The sequence below is a fragment of the Paroedura picta genome, chromosome 7 (genome assembly GCF_049243985.1).
Source record: "Paroedura picta isolate Pp20150507F chromosome 7, Ppicta_v3.0, whole genome shotgun sequence".
In the NCBI taxonomy this organism is placed as follows: Eukaryota; Metazoa; Chordata; class Lepidosauria; order Squamata; family Gekkonidae; genus Paroedura; species Paroedura picta.
In genome coordinates, this window is record NC_135375.1 from 95,441,115 (window position 1) to 95,458,848 (window position 17,734).

At 45.5% G+C, this 17,734-nt stretch overlaps 1 protein-coding gene across 7 annotated transcripts in view; it reads left to right on the top strand.

Moving 5' to 3' along the window:
* APTX (aprataxin) overlaps positions 1 to 17,055 on the top strand; it is a 21,301-nt gene extending 4,246 nt beyond the window's left edge. For 3 of the 7 annotated variants that reach the window (XM_077345481.1, XM_077345476.1, XM_077345478.1), the window contains 7 exons: positions 7,265 to 7,399; positions 9,590 to 9,636; positions 12,299 to 12,631; positions 13,762 to 13,821; positions 13,922 to 14,148; positions 14,985 to 15,088; positions 15,536 to 17,055. In XM_077345481.1, coding sequence (XP_077201596.1) covers positions 7,270 to 7,399; positions 9,590 to 9,636; positions 12,299 to 12,631; positions 13,762 to 13,821; positions 13,922 to 14,148; positions 14,985 to 15,088; positions 15,536 to 15,690 — 1,056 coding nt within the window. In that variant the 5' untranslated portion in view covers positions 7,265 to 7,269 and the 3' untranslated portion in view covers positions 15,691 to 17,055. Of the gene's footprint in view, positions 1 to 1,600; positions 1,668 to 4,868; positions 5,044 to 5,164; positions 5,498 to 7,264; positions 7,400 to 9,589; positions 9,637 to 12,298; positions 12,632 to 13,761; positions 13,822 to 13,921; positions 14,149 to 14,984; positions 15,089 to 15,535 lie in introns of those variants that run through there. The other 4 variants (XM_077345479.1, XM_077345477.1, XM_077345480.1 and 1 more) reach the window with 4 other exon arrangements.
* Positions 17,056 to 17,734: the final 679 nt, after the last annotated feature.

Sequence of the window (17,734 nt, forward strand, 5' to 3'; positions counted from 1 at the left end):
TTGTCAAGCAAGAACCAGTGATACTTTGTATAATGAGAATACTTCAGCTTAGAAGTGCATCAGTTTGTTGACAAGTGAGATTTTAAACTTTACCACAAAAACAGCACATTGAAACTCACAAACAAGTTTTCAAAAATCAGGGAATCTGGAATTGCAGCTGCTACCTCAGAGCAAAGCTGAATCAGTCCTGTGATATCTGTTGCATTCCTAGGACTGGAGTATTGTGGGATTAAGGAATGTCCTTTTAAATGATTACAGGGGTAGTCAAACTGTGGCCCTCCAAATGTCCATGGACTACAATTCCCATGAGCCCCTGCGCCTGCCAGCAAACAGGAATTGTAGTCCATGGACATCTGGAGGGCCGCCGTTTGACTACCCCTGATATGTAGTATTATAATACTAATACCATGAATAGCTGTAAAAAGATAAGTACTAGGATAATTTCATTCTCTAAGAAAAATCCACATGCCTATTCTGCATATGTTTATATTTAGTGTTTTTAATCAAAGATTTTCACAATGAAAAATTACAAGAGGAGAAAAGCAAACACGATTCTCACATAGATAGTATCAGAGGGTAACCATGTCATAGCCTGAAATTCTTGTTGGTCTCTAAAGGCGCTGCTGGATTCAATTCTCATATACCATGCAACACTATCCGGTGGTGTATTTACTCAAAAGTACCCCATGCCATTCACTTCCATGGCTGCAGAGCTCCCTTTGTGACAGTTTTGTAGAAAACAATCCCAAGAGCAAGTGCAAATTGCTGGGAAAGGAGAGGATGGAACGGCAAGTAACACAGGTGGTCACATGAGATCAGCAATGAATCAGTTTGGTCTCAGGATAGTAAGGAGAATAGCTATTGGCTATGAAGCTCTAGGCCAGGGGTCATCAAACTGCGGCCCTCCAGATGTCCATGGACTACAATTCCCAAATGCTGGCGGTGGCTCCTGGGAATTGTAGTCCATGGACATCTGGAGGGCTGCAGTTTGACCATCGCTACTCTAGGCAAGGGGGATGGGATGATTGCAGCGAGGAGGAGATCTGGAACCTGTGGATTATAGATCAAAGGAGTGGGAGCAAGCAGCTGCATAAAGATGGTTCATCCTCGTGGTTTCTGTGCAGTCCCACATGGGTTATATGGAATCGCAGGCCTGCCACGGAGAATTAACTAGCTCACTGAAAGCTCCCAAGAGTGCTGGCCCCTCCCCTCACAGAGTGACCTTTCCCGCCCAAAGTCACGTGATGTGGGAAGGGCCAACACTCTCCCCTCAGTCCTCTTTCTGCCACTGCAGGAGAAGGACACTAGCTTGTTGATTCTGCTAGATCACCTTTCTGAGGAGAAATATATTTAAAAAGTGAGATAAATCAATTCTATATCTTCATGGCACTATTCAAAAAGTGCTCTGGGGCCAAGGTGGCTCAGTCAGATAATCACACTAAATGCCTTTTGTGCCTTGGGGAAGGGCACTCTACTACTAACTGCCCTTTCTGCAGGAAGCTTACCCCTAAGACTAGGGATGACAGGGCCAGATGCCTTAAAGCAGCTTTGTGGGAAAAATCCCATAACCCTGTGGACTCTTCTGCCCTTTCTACTTCAGGCGTTTTCCCGGCTGAAGGTGTGACAATGGAGAAGAAAGCTGCCTCTGAACCACCTCAAAAGAAAAGGTCAGTGGCTGTGTCAAGGGGTCATTCCCCGCCTATTTCAACGGTTTCAAAGAAGCCATCAAGGCATATTTCCCCCTCTCCATCGCCGATGCGTTCAGCATCAAGGGGACGATCTCGTGGCCGGGATGCTAGGTCGCCGACGGAGATCCAGCTCTTGAGTGCTTCGCCGACGCCCGCTCCTATGACATCGACGTTGGCTGGAGATCGTGGCGCTGACCTGCCGTTTCCTGAGCACTCTGCTCAGAGGGAGCCCCCTTCGCCACCTGCTGGTCGGCGTCAGGCATCAACGTCGCCTTTTGTTTGTCATCGTCAACTCTCATCGGACCGTCAACAAGCTTCGCCGCTGACACTACTTTGTCATCGTTCGCCTTTAACCTCTGATGATGATGAACGGCCAAGATCTAAGAGGCGTCGGCGCCGATCCTCTTCTCATTCCTCATCGGAGTCGTGGGTTCCGATGATGGTACCCGCCTCTTGGCGTCGATGGGGCAAAGGCTTGTCGTTGTCGGCTGGAAAGTCCTCTGTCGTCAAGCCTTCTCGCCATCATCCTGCGACGTCGAGACCTGTTTCGCCGCCAAGTTCCCATGACTCTGAGGACGATCGACATCAAGCTGATCGCCGTCGATATCGTTGTCATGGACATTCTCTGGAACTGGAGTCTCATACTGAGTATGAGACTGATAAAGATGATTATGTGATTCCATCTCCATCTGGGGCAGTTGTTGAACCTATGAACCGATCCCCTACTGATGAGAATAGACACACTCCACAAATGATTCGTATGGCTAATGCTCTGGGCCTCCAACATAGGGTCAGCTCTGAGAAATCAGAGGATCCTTTGATGGAATTTCTTTATTCTGCTGAAGATGGACCTGTAGCCCTTCCTTTAATTAGAGGTGTTACAGAGGTTTTGGATAGGGTGTGGTCAACTCCAGCTTCCACACCGCCCTCAGCCGAAAAGATTGACCACCTGTATAAGGTTCAGGAGGAAGGGTGCTCTTTCCTTTTTAACCATCCCAAGGTGGCATCAATTTTCTCAGCCATCCTTCCGGGGAAGGGCAAGTTGGATCAGCACTCTGCCCCATTGGACAAGGAGGGCAGGAGATTAGATGTTATGGGTCGCAAGATTTATTCTTCTTCCGCCATGGGTATTAGGATGGCCAATCTACAGACTCTTATGAGTCGTTATCAAGCCATTTTATGGGAGAAGCTGGAGCCTTTCCTGCTTAATATACCTGAAGATCAAAGGTCTTATGCTCAAGCACTCCTTTCAGAGGGCAAGGACTTGGCCAAGCAGCAAGTTCAAGCCGCCAGGCACTCGGTTGATTGCCTTGGTAGAGTGATGGGGACATCAGTAGTAATAAGACGATACTCATGGTTAAGGTCTTCTACACTTTCCGCAGATATTCGTTCTGCTCTCGAGGATCTCCCTTTTGAAGGGGGAGATTTGTTCAGTTCACAGACTGACAACATCCTCGAAAAAATGAGGAAGTACAAGTTGCAGGCCAATTCTCTTGGCATTGGCACTTCCTCTACCACTCATTCCCGTCTTAAGCGTTGGGGTCGCCCCACTTTTCGTTCACAGGCCTTTAGGTCATTTAGACAGTTCAACCCAAGGCCGGGAAATTTTTCTACTACGCCCCAGTTCCAACAACAAGGTCGGAGGTGGGGAGGAGGTCGTAACCAAGAAAACCTACCTGGTAGGGATTCTCAATCCCGGCAGACTCAATCAGAGTGACTGGCCGACCAGCCTGACACTGTGGGCAAGTTGTATGAGCATTTCAACATGTGGTGTTCCGTTACACACAGTTTTTGGGTTGCTTCAATAATAAAAAAGGTTATGTGTTGGAATTTAAGGAGATTCCTAACTTTAATAATCCCCAAGACAGTTGGGATCTACAAGATCCTGGGATCTTATTAGAAGTAACTGAGCTTCTGAGTAAAGGTGCACTACGATGTCTGGAATCTGTACCTTCCACCTCAGGTTTTTGCTCCAGGTATTTCTTGGTGGACAAAAAAGATGGTGGGAAACATGCTTAATGAGTATATTGACACAAAGCATTTCCATATGCTTTCTCTTATGGAATTGCTTCCCCTTTTGTCAAAACATCAGTGGTTTGCTAAGGTGGACCTTAAAGACGCCTATTTCCATATTGCCATTAATTCGAATTATACAAAGTTCTTCTGTTTTTGTGCAGGGGAAAACCATTATGAATTTACCACTCTCCCCTTTGGATTGGCAGAAGGCGTCCTTTGCGGCCCACCTCCAATTAGTCAACGGACCACATGTGGTCCGTAGCCCACAGGGTGGGGATCGCTACCTTAAAGGATTAAAGAATATGTATCCGCCGATATCACCTGTTGTACCACAGTGGTCCTTGTTGCTGGTATTATCCAAGTTAATACATAAACCGTTCGAACCATTGGTTACCACGGACTTTGCCTTTTTATCTTATAAAGTTGCCTTTTTGGTAGCTATCACCTAGTCTCGTAGGGTGGGGGAGTTGGTGGCTCTCTCTTCAGAGCCCCCGTTCTTACAAATTTTTTCGGATGAAGTAATTCTGTGTCCTAGTATGGTGTTCCTCCCCAAAGTGGTTTCAAAATTTCATTTAGTTCAATCCCTAGTTTTGCCAGTGTTCTTTCCAAACCCCACAACTAACTTTGACAAACAAATGCACACACGATGTTCGTAAGGCTATCCTTTTTTATTTGGACAGAACTAAAGATTTCCGTCAGGATAAGTCCCTTTTTGTCTGTTTTTACGGTGCAAAGAAAGGAAAAACTGCTTCTGGCCTGGATTGTCCACCGGGTCTCACAGCTCATTCAACAAAAGTCCAAGCTACGTCTGTGGCTTTTACAGCTGGTCTTCTGATGGCCGACATCTGAAGAGTAGCAACATGGTCTATATCCAGCACCTTTGTGCACTATTCGCTCGATGTGGATTCTGGAAAGGACACAGCGGTGGGAAAAGCTGTGTTACAGTGCATAGCCCACCCAGCTCCACCAGTGAGTGATCTTGCTAATCCATCTGGGACAGCACAGAAACCACGAAGATGAAAATAGGGTTGCGCTTACCTGTAACTGTTGTTCATCGAGTGGTCTTCTGTGCAGTCACACAGCCCTCCCTCCATCCCCGCTGGGCCGCTGATAATTGATTCACCACTGGCGGCAAGGGCAGAGGACTGAGGGGAGAGTGTTGGCTCCTCCCACATCACGTGACTTTGGGCGGTAAAGGCACTCAATGAGGGGAGGGGCCAGCACTCTTGGGAGCGTTTTAGACTTTCAGCTAGCTAGTCAATTTTCCGTGGCAAGCCTGCAATTCCACAGAACCCATGTGTGACTGCACAGAAGACCACTTGATGAACAACAGTTACAGGTAAGTGCAACCCTGTTTTGCTAGAGTAAAAGTTACAGGGAGATAGTTGGTGGGAAGGGATAATGGGTTGGGTTAAAAACAGCAAAGAACTGAGTTAAGGGGTGGTTCAGTGTTAAGGGGAAACAATATCGCAGTGCTTCCCGCTTCATTGTGGAATCTGTGCCCAGGTTTGGGCTGTTAGGGGTATCAGTGCAGCCTAAATAAGAAACTGGGATTTTAATATCCTGGCATCCCAAATCAATTCTGGATTGCCCCCAGTCTCTTTCTTGCAGAAGTTGCTTGTTAGAAAACAGCTTGTGCGGCTGATGTTAGACCACAAATGCCATTTTTGTGCAATGTTCTGATGCGTGTGCTAGTCCTATCCTTCCTGTTGGAAATGAAGCCTTTGGAATCACATGAATCCCCTGCCCAGACCATTCAGGGTTTGTCTTCAGCAGCTCATTGCTCAGCTAAGGTCTGTAGATGCACAATGGGTGCTTATTTCTTATCCTGATGACATCTGTGGAACAAGGAAAAGGAACTAGGAACTGGCAAATAAGGTTTCTAGAACCAATTTCAATTTAATTCTTATCCCCGAATCCCAAGGGCTGGCTTTTGTTACTTCATGGAAATGGGAATAAACTCTTCCCATGCTCAGAGGCACTCTGATTTTATAATCTATATATGGGCTATGCTTTGGCATTCAAAACAAAATCTTCGATCTGACCCCTGCCTAGGACTGAACCAAATGAAATACATTTTCACAAGTGAATTCTTTATCTGAAAGGAAGTGAAAGAGTTTTATTGATCACACATTTCAGAAATGGCTGTTTTTGCCTTTCTCTGTTAATTAGGAACATCTAGAAGCAACAAACTAGAAGCAACAAACAAAATGTGAAGTCATTCTTGGGTTATATTAAAGAGTGGTTTAATTCTAAATGAGCCAAGGAAATGGAATTCGGTTGCTTAATTCCCTCCCTACTTGGTGATCACTCCTACTTGGTGATCAAGAGTATGAGGCAAGCTTGACTTGGGACAAAACAGTATTTTTCCCCTTCTTCCAAACGGGCTTGAACCAATGGACTCTGAGGATCACTTGCTCCTGTATGAACCTGCTCTCCAAGTAAAATCTGCCCAGTGCCTTATCTCTGTGCTCTGTGTCTTTACTAGATCCCAGGACAATAAAATCAGAGTCCAGTAGCACCTTTAAGACCAACAAAGATTTATTCAAGGCGTGAGCTTTCCGAGTGCAAGCTAGTCTTGTTAGTCTTAAAGGTGCTACTGGACTCTGATTTTATTGTGCTACTTCAGAACAACGCAGCTACTCATTTGAATAGATCTCAGGAGAAAGGGCTTTTTCTTGGCATGTTCCCATCATGGAATTTCCTCTGCAGCTAAATTTCCCCAGTGCCTGCATTCTTTGTGCTGGCGTGCATTCACATCAGCTTTTAATCTCTACATTGGATACCTCCCCAGTCTTTTGTTGGAGATACCAAGGGTGTGGGATGCTGAGTGATATAGTACAAAGCTGGGGCTGCAGACGGAAGTGGTGAAGAAGACAGGATCTTTGTAGGATTCCGCACATTTCTCATTTGTTTAATCAAGGTCCGGCGGCTTACAGAAGCGTGTATTTTCGCTTCACAAATCCTGCCTGAGACCTTGGCCCTTGAGGCTGGGTAGGCTTCTGTGTGGCTGCAGAATATTTTCAAGTAGTATCTGAATGCTGCTTCTGATTTTGAGGGATATCTCTGTTGTCTGCCATGAAGTACTTTCTTCCATTTGCAGGTGATAGAATTCTAAAGATGTTCTTCAGTTTTGCACAGCTGCTTGAGTGCTAGAGTACAGTGTGCATGCCTTGTGTAATCTCCTAGACCAGGGTCCCCAACCTTTATGCACCTGTGGGGGCCTTTGGAATTCTGACACAGCACAGTGTGCCCAGGCACAAGATGGCTGCCGTGGAAAATGGAGTCGGCCACAAAATGGCCGCAGTGGGTTACCTGCAACCATGCAGTGCAGATCCTTGGGCTGTGGAGATAGTTGCTGCCAGAACATTTTAAAAAGTCTGCACAGCCAGTCAGAAGTTGAGTTGGGGGAAAGGCCTATATGGCACTATCAGCTTTCTAAAAACACTCGGCGGGCACCAGGAAAGGTGTCAGCAGGTGCCTTATTGGGGGTCCCCTGCCCTAGACTTATTCTCCTCAGCTGAACTGAAATTTAACTCCATCTTTTCCCCTCTCCCTAGGGATAATGTATTCATGCTGGCTAGTGGGCAAAGACAGAAGCTGCCCGCAAATAAGATTGCCGCATTTAGAAATGGTGGTGATCGGGCGAGGCCCCGAGACAGAAATAACAGACAAGAAGTGTTCACGAAGACAAGGTAAAGGGGCAACCGGACAACAATCCTAAAGAAGCAAAATATTTACGCTAAATACATCCCACTGAGCTCAGTAGTTCCGAGGGAATATGTTTAGGATTGCATTGTGTGTTTATTATTCTGTGTTGGAGGAATGGGTGGCAATGGTTGTGAGGTGCAAGTGCCATACACAGATGTTTACAAATTGTGATTGCGATTAGTAGACAAATATTATTTTCCATTGGCCAGTTGTAAAGTCCAGTGCCTCCACAATTATTGCCTGTCCTAGTAAGATAATTTCTAGACTGCACTAATTAATTGGGTTAATAAAAAAGGCAACAATATTTTAAACGTTTGAAATAATTAAATCTGCTCATTTCAGTGCTTGCAATCTTTCATTTTATTATCTAAGAATAAAACATGAAAGGCTTTTTGTGATATTGAGCTGTGGTTAATTTTGTAACTGTGCCCTTTCACATTTGGGGAGTTGTCAGCAAATAGTGTACAGTATGTACATTGTCCAGTGAATATTTGTTTTCAGAAAGTGAAGAAATCTGGGTTAATCCATTAAATGTTTTATTTAATCTCTAAAATATACATCCTGTACGTAGTTCATTACCAAAATCTTTTAATACTGAAAAAGATATAAGCACTCCCTCTCCCCATTTGTTTAATGTGAGGTCCATATCAGAATGGTAGAAAAACAGACAGTAGAAAGGTAGAAAAACTGCTTTGGCTTCCACCTTGACCAAAAGGATGAGTTGGGTAGAGCTCACTGTATTTTATTACCAGGTATGATGATGATGTGATGCAGTAAATCAGATACCCTTTAAAGCAGTGGTTCTCAACCTGGGGGTCAGATCCCCTTTTGAGGTCGAATGACCCTTTCAGAGGGGTCGCGGCAGGGCAAGCAGCTTGGCCAGGGGTGGGGGGAGTGCCATCCACACAGCAGCCTTGCAGGGTAGATAAGATAGAGCATTTGTCTGTCTGGAGCAGTGGAAAAGAGCAAAATCAGTATGGTGAGACAAGAGGCAGAGCTGGACTGAGAAACCCTGGAAAAAAAAACAATTTATATACAATCATGAACAATGGATCTTAACACCATTGGTCAGTTTCAGTTTAATTTCTGTGAAGGAAAACTTGCATAATTTTATGATTTGGGGTCATCACAACATGAGGAACCCATAATAAAGGGTCACAGCATTAGGAAGGTTGAGAACCACTGCCTTAAAGCAGGGGTAGTCAACCTCTGGTCCTCCAGATGTTCATGGACAACACTTCCCATGAGCCCCTGTCAGCAAACACTGGCAGGGGCTCATGGGAATTGTAGTCCATGGACATCTGGAGGACCACAAGTTGACCAACCCTGCCTTAAAGGACTGCAGATCTGACAAAATATTTGGTTGCCATCGCCAGATAAAGTATAGAAGGTCAAGGATCTCATTTAGCCCATAGAGGGCCAAAGAGCTCATCTAAGTTTAGAATAAGCAGTGATAGGCTGTCTGACTCAGTGGAAGGCTGCTTTATGTATTCAGGGAACTTGAGCATGAACCCTGTTGAACCCAGTGGGGCTTTCTTCTGCAGATATATGCCTGTGATTAGACTGAACGTCTCTCAAAACCCTGGGGCTCTCTTTGTGGAAACATTTTAGTGGAAATCAGTAACAAGTCTGGTTTCAGTTTTTAAAAGCACCCTAGAATAAAAAGCAGTGTCCAAAGAGTTGCTTTTTGTAGTAGTCCTGTTTTCCAGGTCTCCTCGACGGTACTAGGGCAGAAATGTCCCTTAGGACAGTTAGGGTTGCTTTGAAAGTAAAGTTTGTTACAAGCCCAAAGCTAGGGCAGATTTGAAGGCACCAGGCAGCACATTCCTCTGCTTTAAGAGGCAGTTGTCAGGAGGAAGAGATTCCTGACCCTCGGCAAGTGTTTTTGCGGAACGCTGGTCAAATAGATTGCTGGGCTGGCTGCTACGAGCTTGAAATGAATCTCTTATTGGGGGTTGTTTTCCATCCTGGGCATTTGATTTCCCTGATCTGAGAATAAAATGGGTGGGGGCTTAGCATTCATTTATTCAGAGGGATTTTTTGTGTTTGGGATTTTTTTGCATTGGCTTATGATTCCCTCCTCCCTGGGTAGCCTTTTGGCCATGTCACACCCCCCCCCCCCCCGAATGCCCGGTTCTCTGACTAAAGCAGCTCTCTGTCACTTTTCCTTCCAGTGCAGCTAAAAGCAGACTGCAATAAAGGTTTCGTCAAGGTTAAACAGGTATGTCCTCTTCACACTGCATCGCTGATAGTTCAAGTTTTTTGGCACTTTGTAAGACTTGAAAAGAAGGATAAAAATCTGTGTGCTGTGCAGGAATTAGCTGTGTAGCGCAAACAGTTTTGGATGTATTTGGAGTTTCTGTAGCAAGAACAGGCTTTTGGCTATGACAGAGGAACATTGCTAAAGACAAAGCTTAGGGGTGAAGTCAAGATACATATAAGCTCTCCCTCATGCCTCCCTTCCCTTGGCATTTTACGTGTCAGAAAGCATTCCCAAGGAAAAAGCCTTTTATCTTCAAAGCTGAAGCAAAGTGAAAGCAACTAAGACGTTTGACACCTGCGAATTACAAAGGAGCAAGGCCACTTAGTTTCACAGACACTACACAGGTGCAGGCATAAAGATAACATAAACAGAACCACCAGGAGATCAGAGAACCCTGAAAGCAGGGCGGGGCAGAGGGCATGTGGAAAAATACTGGAATACCCAATCTGGACAGGATAGGCAGGAACCAATTGATAGCATGGAGCCAGATGGCACAAGGACTCTGGGAACTGTATGTCATTAAAAGGATGAATTATAGACGCAGTTTAAAAAAAAAAGATCCAGCCCTCACAAAAACTAGAGGAAGGAAGGTAGCATGGTAGAGCCCAGAAAACTAAACAGCAAGACTCTGCAGAGGAACGCAACGGCACACTGCCTCTGTTCCTCTCTGTTGGTTGTGACTTGAGGGCACCTAGGTATGTAACTAAACTACAATTCTTAACTACAGTGTTTCTGAGCTGTTTATCAGGGCTACTGTAGACAAATTATTTTCCACTTTCTGTATCCCCCTTTGCCACAATCCATGCTGAAACGTTACGCATGTGGGAGACTTTGGTGTGCAGAGCATTCAGAAATGTTTGTAATTCCAGGGATGAGAATACTGGATTTTGTTGTAACAAGTATGGCTGTTAGAGAAGCGGTTCTTTTGTGAACCCTACGGCAAGGGTTATTTGTTTGCTTTGACCAGACAAGGGTAACGTTCTGAGGGAATGGGATGTGGCGGCAGCAGCAGCAGCACATGAATTCGGTCTTTCTCCTTGAAGAAAGTTAGGGGCTTAGGTCGTGCTAGATTACAAGTGGCTGTGCTTCAGAAGCTTTGCACCTGGGACAGTGTGAAGCAGCTTGTAGTCACCGTTTGCCCAAGTGCTATCATGTAACACAGACCTCTTCTGAAAAATCTGCTGTTTTCTGATCCTGAGCCTGGCAACTTTCTTCGCATAGACTATTTTGTCATCTATGCTGTGTCATTGCCTGGGTGGCTGAGGTAGCAAGATAACCACATGCCCCTTGACCTGAAAGGAGAGAAGCTGCGGGGAATGGAATTTGGGTTTCCCTTTCAGCTGCCTGCTGAGCGTGAGAGGGGGATCCTAGTTTAATCCTCCTTTTTGAACTGTACTGAAGGAGGGGCTTTTAAAAAGCTAACCAGGAAGTCTTTAAAGCAAATGCCCAAGAGAAAAATCTTGACTTCCTTCTTTGACTAGAACTTGATTTCAGAGAGGAGGCAGTATTTATAAACGTAGAGATATATTTCTTTCATTGCCATTTTGATCTATAATTTGTATTTTTGGACAAATTATTTTTAGGAGATCACAGGATCACAGAAACAGAGTTGGAAAGGGCCATACAGGCCTTCTAGGCCAACCCCCTGCTCAACGCAGGATCAGCCCAAAGTATCCTAAAGCATCCAAGAAAAGTGTGTATCCAACCTTTGCTTGAAGACTGCCAGTGAGGGGGAGCTCACCACCTCCTTAGGCAGCCTATTCCACTGCTGAATTACTCTGTGAAAATTTTTTCCTGATATCTAGCCTATATTGTTGTACTTGTAGTTTAAACCCAGTACTGCACGTCCTTTCCTCTGCAGCCAACGGAAACAGCCTCCTGCCCTCCTCCAAGTGACAACCTTTCAAATACTTAAAGAGGGCTATCATGTCTCCTCTCAACCTCCTTTTCTCCAGGCTGAACATTCCCAAGTCCCTCAACCTATCTTCATAGGGCTTGGTCCCTTGGCCCCAGATCATCTTCGTCGCTCTCCTCTGTACCCTTTCAATTTTATCTACATCCTTCTTGAAGTGAGGCCTCCAGAACTGCACACAGTACTCCAGGTGTGGTCTGACCAGTGCCGTATACAATGGGAATATGACATCTTGTGATTTTGATGTGATGCCCCTGTTGATACAGCCCAAATGGCATTTGCAGTTAGTGATGGCAGTTAGTGTTCAGTACTGATAGAGTTCAAAACTGAAATAATTTCTCTTATTGTTGTTGTTCATGTTTGTTGTGTTTATAAGAAATATTTACTACCATTCCTGAGTTTCCCCCTGAACAGAATGTAACATGGGCATTTGGCAATTTGGTATGTGAACTGTCTCATAGCCTATATTCTTTCTCATTCTGTCTCATAGCCTATATTCTTTCTGAACTTGCATGGTAATATTGAGAATGTACTTTATGAGTACCCCATTCTTGATAGATCTGTTCTCAAATAGTACAGTCTGTGAGTCTTTGAATGCCCAAGAGATGCCACATCTTTCTTCTTTCGTTCCCGGGATGTTTGATTTCTGCTTGTGTGGGGTTTTGTTATGGGGACAGATGTCAGTCTGCATTTTCCTTTCTTCCCAAGATAGGAGTCAATCCAACCAGCATCGATCTTGTGGATATTGGCAAGGACCAAGAAGTTAAACTGAAGCCAGGACAAATCCTCCACATTGTCAATAGACTGTATCCCTATAATGTACGATTCCAAGAAGAAATGAAAATGTGCATGGTCAGGGAAACTGAAAAACTAAAAAGTGAAAAAAGGACACAGGTAGAGTCTGAAAACCGCACTGAGGAGGAAGGTGTGCCAGAAAAACGTGCAAAAATGGAGCAGGAGGGCCCACAAGGCTGCAAGTTGGATTACGAGCTGAATGAGGCTAAAAGTCCCACAGCTGTATCCGAAACATCTGGCAAAAAGGTGATTAGAAGACTGTTATCACCTTAGTGACAAGCCAGCGCGGTGCAGTGGTTAAGAATTGGCAGACTATAATCTGGAGAACTGGGTTTGATTCCCTGCTCTTTTACATGAGACTCCTTAAGGAAGCCTTTTTCAAACTTTTGACCATGGAGGAGCCACTGAAATGAATTTTCAGGCTTCAAGGACCGCCAGAAATTATGTCAGCTGGCCGCGCCTCCCTGCCATACCCCCAGAAGTGACATCACCACCTGCACCCTTTGACCTCCTTGCTCTCCAGCCTCTCCTGCCTTTACTACTACAGTGGCTGTGCCTCATGTAGGCTGGAAAGAAGGACAGAAGCCCAGACCCCCATACCACATCACAACCAACTCTCTCCCCTTTGAGTTTTACACCCACCACCTACTCACTGAGCCCTCCAAGTGGAGGTGGCCAACCCAAAGGGGTCCATGGACCCCTGGTTGGGAATCCCTGCCTTAAGGTAAAGAAAAGTGAGGGTATAAAATCAGCTTCTCTTCTTTTAGTGCTGTTGGGCAAATACAGCGGAAGTATTGATTTCAGAGCAGAGCTGACAGAAAGTCAGTAGCTCATATTTTCTCCATAAATGGATTTCGTAATCGCATCCTTCCTTCTGGGAATTGTAGCTTGCTAAGAAGCACTGGAGACCTGTATAAATGAGTTTGCAGCATCCTCATGAGATACAGTTCTGGAACTCCATTTAGGGCAGGGACGGCCAAACTGTGGCTCTCTAGATGTCCGTGGACTACAATTACCATGAGCCCCTGGCAGTGGCAGTTTCGCGCACGTGCAGAGCTGCTGCACATGCGCGTTTGTGACCCCGCCAGGCGTGCAAACGCCCCATGCATGTGCAAAACTGTTGCACGTGCACAAATGTGCGTGCACAGTGGGTCCACGCATGCACGTTTGCACGGGGCTGTTGTGCATGCGCGAGTTCTGGGTCACCCTCTCCCCCCACCCTTTGGCAGCGGGCCGCAACCTTAAAAAGGTTGCGGACCGCTGATCTTAAGGAAGCATGTCCTCCTAAACTTGTAAAAACTTATTTCTGAGCATGCAGAGAACTGGATTGTTAGACTCTTAATTTTACCTCTGAAATTTCCTTTGTTATGCTTTAGGGATTTGTGGGGCACTGGAGTCAAGGACTGAAGGCTTCTATGCAAGACCCTAACATGCAGGTAAGAACTTCAGGGTAACGTATGGGGCTCCATAGCATTAAAAACCAATTTCTGTAAGTTTCTCAGGTAGTCATGCCCTGCTTCTTGTGTTCCGTGCCAGGTTTACAAGGACGAAAGGGTTGTCGTTATAAAAGATAAGTATCCCAAGGCTCGCTATCACTGGCTAGTGTTGCCATGGCAATCCATCTCCAGCTTGAAAGCCGTGACCAGGGAGCACCTTGAGCTGCTGGAGCACCTGCATGCCACTGGGGAAAGAATGGTCCAGCAGTGCCCTGAGAAAGAGACCTTGCGCTTCCGGTTGGGCTACCACGCTATTCCCAGCATGAGGTACTGTGTGCTAGGCCTCAGAACTGGTTTTAGTTTTCAGTTGTAGTGGAGAATGTATTCATTTTACCATGAATGCTTTTTTTCTGGGCCTTATAATGGTAGAACACTGAAAAACGAACATGGCCCGACAATACAGTTGATCCTGTGGCTATATTATATTTTTCATGGGCTCTGCGTGTTCTGTGCCATGTTATGAGAGCCAGATAGGTGTATTAGTTAGGAGTGCGGACACATCATTGATTCTGAGAAAGAAGGGCCCCGGGCATAGCCTGAGAGCCCACGGTGAACTGGCCTTGCCAGTCTAGCCTGGTCTCTCGAAGAAAGTTGGGATTTTAAATAACTGCAAAAGGCTTCTTTCAGCATTTTGGATTAAACCTTGCTAGTGGAAATGTCTTCCTCTAGCAATAGGACCCTTCCTCTGAGACAAGACACTCAGAGAGCATCTTTCAGCAAGGACAAGCTGCTAGTAGAACAGGTCTAGAAGAAGGAGAAGAGTTGGTGCTTATATGCCGCTTTTCTCTACCCAAAGGAGTCTCAAAGCGGCTTACAGTCGCCTTCCCTTTCCTCCCCCCAAAACACCCTGTGAGGTGGGTGAGGCTGAGAGAGTCCTGATATTACTGCTCGGTCAGAACAGCTTTCTCAGTGCTGTGGCGAGCCCAAGGCCACCCAACTGGCTGCATGTGGAGGAATGGGAAATCAAACCCGGCTCACTAGCTTAGAAGGCAGTGCTCTTAACCACTACACCAAGATGGCTCTCTACACCAAGTCTACAGGATCTATCCCTTCCCCATAATAGCCACACTAGAGCTGCTTCTTCTCTGTTTTGTTTTCCACAGCCACCTACACCTTCACGTCATCAGCCAAGAATTTGATTCCCCATGGCTCAAAAACAAGAAGCACTGGAATTCTTTTACTACAGAATACTTTATGGATTCCCAAGGTAATGATTCGTGCCATCTGTGGTGAATTGAGAGGGAAGGTACCATGGTAGAGCTGGATCTCCTCAGCTCTCAGAAGCTGAGCAGGGTTGGTACTTGGAAGGGAGACCGTTGCAGAGGAAAGCCATGGCAAAACACCTCTGCTTCTCACCTACCTTGAAAGCCCCTTGCTGAGGTTGCTATAAGTAAGCTGCGACTTCATGGTGTTTGTGCATTTGAATTTACTCTTTTCAGGGTCATATTAGACCATGACTCTGAGAGATCTAGGACTGGCTATCCCATAATTAATGGTCATGTCAGAGGACTTAATTTTTTCCCCACATAGATGAAACCCAACATGTTCAGCTGTGTGAACATTTGGCACATGTCTTGTAGCCTTTGCCATAAGGCTGTGACTGAACCTTTTGCCCCAAGTACTTGACCTCTGAGTTTGTTTTTCATTCCTTCAGATGTGATTGGGATGATCAAGAAAAAAGGCAGGATGACTGTGAACAGCCAGGCCTCCGAATCCCTGAAGGCGCCTCTGAGATGCCACGTTTGCAAACAGCAGCAGTCCACCATCCCTCAGCTAAAGGAACACCTTCGAAAACATTGGCCAAAATGACCGGAAGAATCTGTTCTCTAGTGCATTCATTGAAACGTTCCCAGTTGTCACGGGAATTGAATTCCGTTGTTAACATGCTGATTTTTAAGAACATACAAAAGTAATCTTTTTTTAAAAAACAGCGCACCGAAATGTGAGTATTTGAAATTACTCCCTTGCTGCTGTGTGACAAATTCCTGATAGGATTGATATTATGGAGAGGAGGAACGCTCTGTGTTAAAGAGCCTTTTAGCTCAATGGAGGCATCTGATCCTTTGCCCCAATTGATGACTGAGCCTAGATTTGGTTGCATTTGGTATCTTTGGATAGGAGGGAGAAGTATCCCTTAATTCTTTTTTCTCCCAAGGGGATTTATTTATTTTATTAGTTATTAGTTAGGCTTCTATACTGCCCCCCGTGAAACTTGCTGCCACGGAGCTATTTTAACAGCAGGTGGGTGTGGAGATGGGAAATTTAGTTGGTTCGGCTCCTCTTCCTTAGACTATGGGCTGAATTACCCAAATCCAGAGTTGCCAGTTAGCAATAGTGATTGACAGCCTCTGAGCTCGCTGTTCCTGGGAGCTGAAAAACGGCAACTTTTGCAAGGGCTTCTGCTGGCTCAGCTAATATTTGACCCCCAGTTCTGTAAAGTCCCAAGTCAAAATTTCCTCATTGTGTGTGCTCTAAAGAGGCAGTTCTTCACACTTGCCTATCGCCTTTCTTGAGCAGGAGTAAGCGTAGTGCTGCTTTAGGTCCATTGTCAAGTTTAAAAACAAAAGCTGTGATCCACTGTCACCCATAGGTCAAGCCCAGCCAGCCCACCTACAACAGTAGAAGGCATGTACCTCAGGGCAGAACTAGATGATATAATGAACTCAGGGATACTGTGGTTTCCTAGGAGCGAGTTCCCACTGAGGAACTACTTTTAGCAGCTCTGCAAGGGCTCAGGTCACCCTGACCGTTCTATTAAAAGCTCCACAGTGGGAGCTCACTTTTGTAAAATGGCAGGGCTGATTCAGGACACTGCATCGTCCAGTTTGGCCCTTGTTGGGATCAAGAAGGAAGTGGAAGTAAGCCACATCTAGCTATTTCATATCCCAGAGGGGATATGCCCCCCAGGACAATGATGTAGAAGTAGTCCATACTTGTATGGGCTTCCATGAGCGTCAAAACATGCACACATGCCCCTGGATGCAGTAGGTTACTTGCTAGCTGGGGCTGAACCCTGTCTATGCAGTGCATCCAATGGGGGCTTCTGCAAGTGGGAATGTGGATTGGGATTTGGGCCCTGTCACAGTATCATGACAAACTTTTCTAATCAAGGTTTCTTCTGTATTCTCCTGAGCCACATCCGGTTCCTCAAATAAAAGTCTGCTCCAACTCTGATGGTGTTGTCCAATTGCTGTGTTTATGTAACTCCAACCTTGGCCCTTCTGTCTTTTCCACCAGCTTGGCTTCATCCTTTAAATTGCAGAGGTCAATTTTGGCTGGTAGTTGTGATGGTTTACAAAGCTGTGGAGCCATTCTCAAAAGATTGGTAGTCATGTTAACAGTTCTCTGGTACCACTCCCATTTTACCCCCAAAGTCTTCAGGTATTTCCCAACCATACCTGGCAACCATACCTGCAGCTGCTTGTTTTGGGTGTGGTTGTAGTTTAGTCATCAGGCACTTTTGTCCTTCCTACCCCCCCCCCATGTTCATTTGGCTCGTAGCTTAGATACTTCTAGCCTACTTTTCGCCCCAATGAAGACCCAAAGCAGCTTACAACACCATTTCCTTCTCCTCCATTTTATCCTCAGAACAGCAACTCTGTGAGGTATGTTAAGTTGATAGTGTGGTGTCACCTACTGAACTTCTGTAGCATAAGAGGGATTTGAACCAGGATCTCCAGATCTTAAGCTGACCGTCTTTGTACAAAAAACTTTACATTTGGACTGGTTAGAAGCTGAAGGTGCTACTGGCAGTAGATCAAAACACTAGTGGGAGATAATGAATATCTGAATATAGAATGCAGACTAAATATTCTTCATCAGTCACTTGGAAACTGCAATGATTCAAGAACTC